At 43.1% G+C, this 10450-nt stretch overlaps 1 protein-coding gene across 1 annotated transcript; it reads left to right on the top strand.

Annotated features, from left to right (window-relative positions):
- The first annotated feature begins 520 nt into the window (after positions 1-520).
- CBLL1 (Cbl proto-oncogene like 1) lies at positions 521-7541 on the top strand. The gene is given in 7 exon segments (XM_048301816.1): positions 521-572; positions 3143-3310; positions 3661-3761; positions 4009-4092; positions 4908-4981; positions 5497-6097; positions 6099-7541. Coding segments are annotated over 7 exon segments (1482 nt in total). The 5' UTR covers positions 521-559; the 3' UTR covers positions 6540-7541.
- The last annotated feature ends 2909 nt before the right edge of the window (positions 7542-10450 follow it).

The raw sequence follows: 10450 nt of genomic DNA, 5'->3' as shown, positions 1-10450 counted from the left end.
AGCTCTATTGCTGTGAAGCTTCTGAGTGCTCTGGAGATTCGCTGTTCCATCACTTCTACAGCGTGTCAGGCATCTGCCATTTCCATGCTAAAACTTCAGGCTGACGATCAGCAGCCGAGACCGCGATGCGGCGTCACATCTTCCCAGTGTGTCTGAAGGCGGCACTGCACAGGCGGCCGGACGGGGCCTCCGTGGCTCCTGAACTGAGACCTCTCTCATGTTTTCACTTCATCCTTCCCCCCCAAAACCAGGATCACGCCTCCCAACCCCAACGAGCCGCGGCTCTGTACCCCGGGGCCGCCGCACTCCCCTCCCGCCGCGGTGTGAGGAGGCCCCACTTCCCGCCCCTCCCCTCCCGCCGCGGGGTGAAGCGGCCCCGCTGCCGCCGTTCCCCTTCCTCCGCGGTGCGAGGCGGCCTCACTCCGCCGCGCCCGAGCCCGAGGCAGACCGGGCCGCTCGGCCGGGGCTCAGCGAGCGCGGCTCCGCTGCCCGCGCCCCGCCCGCGCCCGCGCCGCTTCCGGCCGCGCCCTTCCGCTCCCACAGCGCCCCGCGCCGCATCATGGACCACAATGGTGAGCAGGGGGAGGCCGGGGGCCTGTCTGTGCCCGGTCTGCCGGGCCCGCGCCCGCTGCCGGACGGGGAGCGGCCAAGCGGGGCCAGCGGGCGCGGGGCGGCGCAGGGGCGGCGGCGGCGGGCCCGGCTCGTCCCCCGGGAGCGTCGGCGGGGCTCGGGTGCGTCGCGGGGCCTTCTCCCTCCCCGGGCAGGCGCCGCGGCCCTGGTGTTACCTCCGGCTCGGCGGCGCCTGGCGCTGCCCCGAGGGCGCTCGGCCGGGCTCAGGGGCCGCTGCCGGCGGGACGCCACGTCCCGGGCGGAGCGGCGGCCGCTGACTGCACCGGCCGGGCCGGGGTGCCCGGGCCCGGCAGCACCGGATGCAGCCTGTGGCGTCCCGGAGGTGGGGGAGAGACGCTCGTTTGACCGCGGCGTTTTCCGGCATCGGTGCCCGTAATGTGTTTCCTGATTCCGTAGTTGTAGCCCGGGAGGAAACTTCCTCATGTGCTTAAATTTGGTTTCGTTGTTTAAATGTGGTCGTTCACCGGTGAGCGCGCTGGCGTAGCTGTGATCCTTTGCTAGTTAATGCGCTGGCGTAGTGCAGTGAATAAATGAATGGACGTGGGCTTTTTGTTTGGGTGGTTTTGGAGGTTTTTTCCCTTTCCCTTAGAAAAGATTGCGTTATGACTCTATCTGTTTAAAGTATTTGAGCGCTATTTGTGAATTTTAATAAAGCTTGAAATGCAAAAATACAACTTAGGTTGATGAAGGTGACATTTCAGTAGGTTGCATCACCTCTAATTAGAGCTTCTCTAAGTAGTCTTAACAAGTTTGGTATGTTTGTTGTAGTTTTTTCTGGACATAATCCTGCAAGTTATGCTCAGGCAGACTGGAATTTATTATCCTTCTTTGAAACATGAATGACTAATAAACTTGCTAGTTAGGGTTAGTTGAGCAGCTAACTCATGTAAATATTCCTGGCTTGCAAGGCTATAAGGAGGAAAAGCTACAGCACCTATTGGCAGTTCAGCGGACTAAATAATACACAAGTTTTTGATTTTTTAAATTTTAGTTATCCCTGTTTGCAAATGGACTGAGTTGCTGCAGAGACTGTTTGTGGTTTATGGTGCTGTGGTTTTGTGTATTCTGGTAGAAAACAGAATTTCCCAACATGTGGAAAACAGACAGCTTTACCTTTGATGTGTTGGTCCAGCACTTCCTGGGGAAGCCTGGTGACATAGTTGAGTGTTTGCAGGTTCATCTGGACAGCCAAAAGTAATAACAAATGACCAGTAGTAAAAGCAAGCTTTATTGCTTTTGCCTTTTTGCACATTGCCTTTTAGAGTGAAACTGTCAACCACAGTGCTAAGAAGAGTTTGATCTATCTGAGGAAATAGAGAGCTTTAGATTTGGAGGTACAGGACTGTCAGAGCACAGTCCCAGTTTGAAACCGACACATTTCCTAGCTTTGGTGGTAGGTGCTGTAAAACTGAGAGCAATCCCATTTTTTCTTGTTTTTCTTTTTACTTGTTGCATTGTGTGTGGTGGTTATAGACTTTAAGGGACAGTAGTTGGTGAGGCATTGTGCATAACTACACTAATGGGCCTTAATTTCAGTGTCTAGGTGCTCCTGTGCTGCAATCCTTTGGGGCCTTGGCAGTCGTTCCAGGGCTGGAGCGTCATAACTGCTCGGGGCTCACGCCTTCCAGGCTGAGCATGCCCTGCTTTGAAACACCTGTCAAAATGGCATTTTCAGTTGAAATCCAAGTGAGCTGGGAAGATCTGTGAAGGACATAACTTTATTTTTGTACGAATGAGATGCTGTGTGGTGGTTTCAGATAAACTTGCTGGAGGCTGAGGGAGTTACACCTCCCTTCATTGGTGAAGGATGAACCTTCGTTGGTGTTGCTTGTTGCATTACCTGGTCTGGGTTATCTCTTGAAGCCTATATCTGCTGATGCATGTGTCAGGCTATTTCTTGCTTTGTTCACCCTGGTACTTAGATTTAAATCTGGTTAAGGAGAGTTCTGTATGTAGCTGGAAACAATAATTTTCAGTTTAGGAAGGATACAGCTACATATTCCTAAGTACCAATATTTTTGTGATACTTTATAATAAACTTCTAAGTAATACGCCAAGATGTTGAGTTTATATATAAGCTAGTTTCCTTCCTACTTTAATAAACAATATACATAAATTGTAAAAATTATCTTTTCACATAAGAAATTCTGTGTAGTCAAGGTTGTACAAAGAATTGACTCTTCAGTGCTCTTCACACTGTGAGAAGAGCTATATGATTAATGTTTCTGTTGTGAAGAAATAAGTGACTAACTAAGTTATTTAAATAGCTTTATTTTTAAAGTATATTTCCTAAAATCATGGCTGTTCCCAATACAGTTTTGTGACTTGACTTCTGGAATAAATTGTATGTGAAGACACCTATTTTCTAGTGATTAAATTTTGATCTGTTGTATGAGTCTTAAGCAGGCTTTAAAAATTATTTTTCATAAAACATTTCTGTTAATATTTTGCCTCTTTAGAGACTATTAGATAAATGAAAAATTAGATAATTTTTAAAAATTTTCTTTCACAGACAATGATTTGCAAGGAACAAATAGTTCAGGATCATTGGGTGGTCTTGATGTCCGTAGAAGAATCCCTATAAAGCTTATTTCAAAACAGACCAATAAAACCAAACCTGCACCTCGAACTCCAAGAAATATGAACAGGATGCCTTCGAAGACACAAGCTGGTGATGAAGGTAAATTAATATAAATTCCCTGTAGTAGGGAATTGTATTATTTTGCAGCATTGTTCGAGACTTTATTCAGTCTTAGAGACTTAAGGGTCCAGGGTTCTGTCCAAATGCAAAACAAGTTCCAAATCTCCAAGTACTGCTGCACTGTAGGGCTTCAGTAGTGCCCATTTCCAAAACAGGCTGTCTTGCTATTTTGGCTCTACCTTCTGTAGAATGGGCTCAGCAGATTGGAAGTGCTGTGGCATTATTTGATGATTTCAGTGTAAATGACCCAAGCTCTTAATAGCAGCTGGTGTCAATTATGAAAGTGTTGTGGTTGGCTTGTGTCTTTCTTCTCTTTCTCCTTTCCACAGAAGAATTTGATTATAACAAAGAGGAGCGATACGAATGTAAAGGAGGTGAAATGTTTGCCAATCAAAGGAGATTTCCTGGACCCATCTTTTGGGACTATAAGGTAAGTAATGGGTCTTTACCTGTGTTTCATAGCAAGCTGTAGGTAGTCATGATAGATGCTTTGTCAATTAAAAGTTTCTCAGTTATTTTTGCCTGACTGAAAATACGTCCTCTGCTTTCTTCTGTTTGTGGTGTTCTTGTTTCCTTTTCAACTAATTCAGAAATAATGGGTATGTTGATGATAACTGAAGTGAGAAGCTTTAGTGATGTTGGGGTTTGTTTTCTCACCCCCTTCTCTGTCCTACCAGATAAACTTGCTGGGGGAAAAGGATGATACACCAGTCCATTTCTGTGATAAGTGTGGATTGCCCATCAAAATGTATGGACGCATGGTGAGTGAAATTACCAGTGGAAGATGCAGCCATGGTTCCCCTTTAGGTAAAATTAGGTTTTACTCTGTCTGTATGAGGCTTTTAGAGGTTACTGATTTCAACAGGCATCTGAATAAACAGCAGAATAGTACCAGGATGGAACTGGAGGCCTTCACTGCTCAAGTTTTTTTGTTCCTTCTGTCTAGCTGATTTTGCTTTACCCCCTGATTTAATCAAGTAAGTCTGAAAATGTTAAAGAAAACCCAACAGAACACTGTCACAAAGGAAAAAACCTTCAACTTCTGGGGTTTTGACCTTATACCACTTAGGTTTCAAAATAAGCTTTTTTTCTCAATTGAAGATTTGCAGTGAAGTTAGAAGACACTGTTCACTTTAATGTACCTTTAAAAATCCCTGAGATTAATTTAGACTTCTAAGTGTGATGTAACAGGCTTCAGCATCTGACTTACTGACAGTTAATGCTTTTAAAACTTTCCTTCCTGGCCAGCAAGACAAGTGTAATCAGATCGCATATGCAGCTTCTGTGAATGTTCAGTGTTGGTATTAGTGCAAGACTCAAACTTCTGCAAGTGTTTTTTAGCAACACTTAACCCCAAACAGTACTACTCCAAAAAACCCAAACTCAGCATAAACTGTTCTAGAAGGTTTCTGTGCAAAGATGCTGTAAATTGTTAACCATTGCTATGCTTGTTCACCTCATAGGTAACTTAGTTACTGTAATTATTATAAGCTGTGCACTGGAGGGAGGAGCTGTATCCTGCAGGATGACATAGATATTTATACACGACGTCTTAACAGCAATTTTTTATCTCTAGATACCTTGCAAACATGTTTTCTGCTATGACTGTGCTATACTACACGAGAAAAAGGGAGACAAGATGTGTCCAGGGTAAGTTATTTCAAGATTTGTTATTCAAGGAAATGTAAGAAAGTAACTTAAGTGTCTTCTTTCAAATACTGAAATCAACATAGCTCTTACTTTGTACATTTAGCAGAGGCAGTAGAGTACTCTGTCCTTTCTAGTTCCTCTTCCTTATTTTGGGATTGTAAGAGATCAGTGTTTACTTTGTTGGTTTTGGGTAGGTAACCTGTTATTGCTCTAATTTGAAAAGGAGTAAACAGCAGTTTAATTTACTTAGTGAGAATGACCCGTGTTAAGTCTTAATGCATTTGTGTGAGAGAGAGATGCTACTTAGGAAATTCTACCTCATGAAATTTTGATGTTCTTTCATAGTTACATTTGGAGATTTAAAAACTAGGTAAATTTCAAAATCAGTGAAAAGTTTCTTTCATTCCTGCAGTGGGGCAAAATTGTCAGTTCTAATTTGGCTAATTACGTTACAAGGAAAAATGTATGTTGAGCTCTCTGTGATGACAATAAATCAATATTCTCTTTTGATGTAGCTGTAACGAACCTGTGCAGCGAATTGAGCAGTGCGTACGAGGGTCTCTCTTCATGTGTAGCATTGTTCAAGGATGCAAGAGAACTTACCTGTCACAGAGGGACTTACAAGCTCACATCAACCACCGTCACATGAGAGCTGGGAAGCCTGTTACTCGTCCTCCCATTGAACCCGTACATCCTCCTATTGCCCCTCCGCCGGCTGAAATTCCTGAGCGTTTCATAATGCCCCCTGAGAAACATCACCTGAGCCACATTCCGCCGAAGCAGCACATCATGATGCCACCACCTCCTTTGCAGCATGTGCCACACGAGCACTACAACCAGCCCCACGAGGATATCCGTGCTCCTCCCGCAGAGATGTCCATGGCTCCGCCGCCACCCCGCCCAGTCAGCCAGGACACCTTCCGCATCTCAACGAGAAAACACAGCAACTTAATAACTGTCCCCATTCAGGATGACTCCAATTCAGGTGCTCGAGAGCCACCTCCACCAGCACCCGCACCTGCTCACCATCATCCTGAATACCAGGGTCAGCCAGTGGTGTCACACCCTCATCACATTATGCCTCCCCAGCAGCACTATGCGCCGCCCCCGCCGCCGCCCCCCGCCCATCAGCCACCCTCTGCAGCACCCTCCACAGGCGGCAGGCACCCCTCACATGGTGTACAGCCAGGCTCCTCCGCCACCAATGACCTCTGCCCCTCCGCCCATAACCCCGCCGCCCGGACACATCATTGCCCAGATGCCACCCTACATGAACCATCCTCCTCCGGGACCTCCCCCTCCTCAGCATGGAGGCCCACCTGTAAATGTAAATGCACCCCCTCCCCATCACTATAATCCCAACTCTTTGCCACAGTTCAGTGAAGATCAAGGAACTCTTAGTCCCCCTTTCACACAGCCTGGGGGAATGAGTCCAGGGATATGGCCAGCTCCAAGGGGGCCGCCCCCACCTCCAAGGATGCAAGGGCCTCCTGCTCAGGCCCCCCTTCCTGGACCACATCACCCTGATCAAGCCAGATACAGACCCTATTACCAATGATACAAGCAACTATATGAATAGAGAATGCCATGAAGAGAATAAAACTAAATACAGAAGCCTTTTAATTAATTGTTTTGGGGTTATTTTGTTGTGGTTTTTTAAAAATACTGTCATTTTGACTGTAAGACATTTTGAGGTTTGAATCTTAAATGACTTTTAAGCCTTGACCGTAGGACTCTTAACTTCAAATACTCTGTAGTGCTAAAATAAGTGGCTTAGTAGACCACAGTTGCATTTTAACAGAACTGTCGCTAGTGTGGCTAAATTGTCCTAAGATGATCACTTGTAATATTATTTCCTGGAGAAGATGAACACGTGTTGTACCATTCTGAATATTGTTTTTGTTAAATCCAGTGTTTTTGTTAACCTGTGTACGATAATTAAATTGAAATATGGTTGTAAATGTGGTGAGTTTTTATATGAAGTTAACGTACATATAGTTCTGGGACACCATTTCAACACTAATTCCTTCCAAATGGCAACGTAGTGAAATATTAAAGGAACTTTAATATTTCTCCTACTGCCATTTACCATTACTCATAATGATTTCAGGCTGTAATGAATTCTTGGCACTAGAAATCAGACATGCAGAATTCTGCATTTACCACATTCCAGCTTTTCTGGTTTTTTCTTTATGTAGCAAGATGAATCTATCAAAGATACAGCTTTAGGCATGACATGAAACCATGTATTGTGGGGTTTTTTGTTTGGGATTTTGGAGTTTGTTTTAAAGCTAGTTTTGATTCCGAAGGTTCTGTTTACATGTTAGCTACTCACTGGAGTTGAATTCAAACTACTGTGTTTACCTATGGCTGTGTTTGTGTGGAAGTGGCTGTGAACTGGCTTGCCATGTCTGTGAAGAGCAGCTTCTTTTAGGTAGGGAAGTCATGTTTGCCTCACTTTATATAATGTGTACAGTAGGAAAACTTCGCATTTGCATAATATGAAAGAAGTGGTCTGAAATCCCATGTGTAGTTAAAAAAAATAAAAGGCTACACTATTTATCTGTTTTGATTTTGTGATACAGATTTAATTGAAAAAACAGTTATTAGGTGTTTTGCTTTTCTCAAAAAGTAGCAATGTAAGCAGGCTTTTAGGTCTGTTTTTGTCCAAAATTTATGTTTTAGATGAATACTTTTAAAGAGGAAACATAATATAAAATGAGAAGGTTCCTTTTTAGTGTAGCTGGTAGCAGAAGCAGGCACTAACAAGACAGTACTATCTGTTGGTTGGAGTCCTTATCTTTGCATTTCTGATCAGTATTTGCACTGAACCATGGCTTTTCCAAATGCCACATTTCTGACAGTGGTGCTTTTAGATTAAGTCCTTTGGGTTTATTCTAAAGTTTGTAGTTTCCTACTGTTCTCAAATAATCTGAGCCATCTTAAAGCCTCAGTGTTACTTTTTATTTTGTAAACTTTCTTTTCTGGAATCAAAAGTGTTAAATTTATGAAAGAGCTGTGGCAGTACAACATTCCAAATTTTGTATTTTTATGTCTAAACTTCGTATTTTTAATTGATCAAGGGCTCTTTAGATTACTCTGTTCTTGACTGCCACTGATTTCCTTGTGACCACAGCCAAATCTTTTAGATTGCCTTTCGAGTAAATCCTTCTGTAGAGATGGGATACAAATAAATTCTGGGGTATACAAATGACCAGTAAGTGTCAACTGCTTGAAAATCTGCTTAGCTGTAACATACTTCTTTCTAAGAGAGAGTTAATTGGTTTGGTTGCTCTGAAAACTAAGTAATTTTAAATAAAATACAGTGGTGAAGAAAAAGAGGCTGATGGTGATAGTGTGCTATGAAATGGGTTGGTTGAAAATTTACTGTTTCTATACATTTGAAGACAAAAATGGCTCTGCCAGCATTCTTTTCTTTCAGTAACTAACAAACACAGGAGGAACTTTCGAGGACCTCTTCTGTCACTGTGAAGCTGACTGGGAGGAGGCACATTTACGTTACAGCACATGACTTCATCTGGGAGGAAATCTGCATGTCTGATTCTTGTCCTTTGCCAGCCAGGCTCAGCCCGACACTCCTGTGTTACAGGGACTCTCTGAGGGCTCCAGGTGCCGGCTCGCTGTGCTCGGACACGCGCGGCTTCCCGAGGAAGGGCCGAGCACCCACTTCAGCAGGGCTCTGTGTTCGGGAAAATGGGACATTCTGCAATGAGCCGCTACCTGTCAGTCACAGGTGATGAGGAAATGAGGCAACTCTTTCCATCATGCTGGGTTTTTGAAGTAAGTCGGATTGCAAACTTCTGTTACGTATTCTCCTGTCTCTTGACCCAGATGAAGAGTTCAAAATATTTTTGGGTTCAAAGCCATTCTTGAAGTTACTGATAAAGTGCTTTTCTGAAAATCCTGAGGCAGTTGAATTGATTAAGGGAAAACAGAAGTTTTTGCTCTATCAAGAAGCACAAAAGATGAATGTATCTGTAACATTGTCGCTGAAGATAATGTGAGAATTTTTTTCTCTGTATTTGAAACAAAGGTGACGTATGTCACATGGACAATGATGTATTACCCAAAAAATCAGTAGGATCCCCTGAGTTGTTTAGTGACGATGGTCCAAAGGTCTGTGATGGAGAACTTAACCGAAAAGTCATCCTATGTAGGCAGGACTTGGACTTGAGTCAAATTTCTGTGTCCTCTTGTAAGAGGAAGACCTAAATATATTTTTTTAATTATTAAATCTGGAGTATACTTGTGTAACTGAGGGCACTGTTGATGTTTTCATATATACAAAGTTTAAAAATGCTTCCATTGGTTGAGACCCTGTGTTGACTGTCTTTTTAATTTGTTTATGCATTTGATGTGTGTTTTAGAGTGGTTTTTTCCTTGGTTTGTTGATTGGGTTGTTGTTTTTTTTTTAAATACCTGGTCATTTTACTGAGAGGTTACAAAATTCATATGTTGTATTTAATTGTGTAATTGACAGTGTTAGAAATGGTGAGATGTACTTGTGATTTCTTTAGATTCCTTCTGAACTCTTACTGTAAAGACAAACATTTGAATTGAATTAATTACTTTTATTTTGAATAAATACCCTTGTCTGTGGCAGTGATCTCCTTCCTGAGGCATTGCCAAGAAGATCTCAGACATGGAAGAGAACTGACATTTAAATTTGACAGCCATTGTAGGTTCCTCTAACAATGTCACATAAGCAACGAAAAAGAGTTTGATGATGGTTTGTGTTCACCATGGAATGAATGAAAGGACACCAGCAGATGGCCTGAAAACATCTGTGTTTTAGATGTTTGTCTCCTTACACTTTATCCTTGATACCGTCTCTGACTTTGCTTAAAGGGTTGCCTGCAGCCATGCATACTTTATAACCAGGGGACCAATTGTGTGAACTATACTTTCTGTTTTCAGTGGGGTTTTTTTAATGCTATTAACGTAAAGACTGGTTACTTACATGTGATAAGTGATATTTTTCATGCCTTTTATAAAAGAAAAATTAAAAATGTGAATTATTTTTTCAAAATCTGGTCCAAGAAAATTATAAAACCTTACTGGATGGATTTTCCACTTCTTTTCAGTTCCTGCTCTCAAAGACTCTCAAAAGCTGTTAAAAACTGAAGTGGAAGTAACTCCACTATTACCTAACTCCAGAATTTGCACACATAGCAAGGCAGAAAAACTCTCTTCCCCTTAGGTGAAAGTCAGATGTTCTCAAAAACTCATTGTGCAATTTACACGCTTTCCCTGTGGATCAAGTCTGAACACACCTCTCTCCTCTTAAACTGTTTTCTGCTCTGTAAAACTTGTCTGATTTTGAGGTGTTTCTCTGTGTGCATTGCTGGGCTGCTGACAGAAGACGGCACAAGTTCACAGCAGAAGGCCCTGTCAAGCCTGGGGAACTGGAGGAGCACAGTGGATTGGAGCTGCAATGGAATATTGAAT

Source organism: Corvus hawaiiensis, chromosome 4, assembly GCF_020740725.1.
Source record: "Corvus hawaiiensis isolate bCorHaw1 chromosome 4, bCorHaw1.pri.cur, whole genome shotgun sequence".
Taxonomy (NCBI): domain Eukaryota; kingdom Metazoa; phylum Chordata; class Aves; order Passeriformes; family Corvidae; genus Corvus; species Corvus hawaiiensis.
Note: the sequence above shows the minus strand (reverse complement) of the source record. Positions and strands in the feature narration are given on the sequence as shown.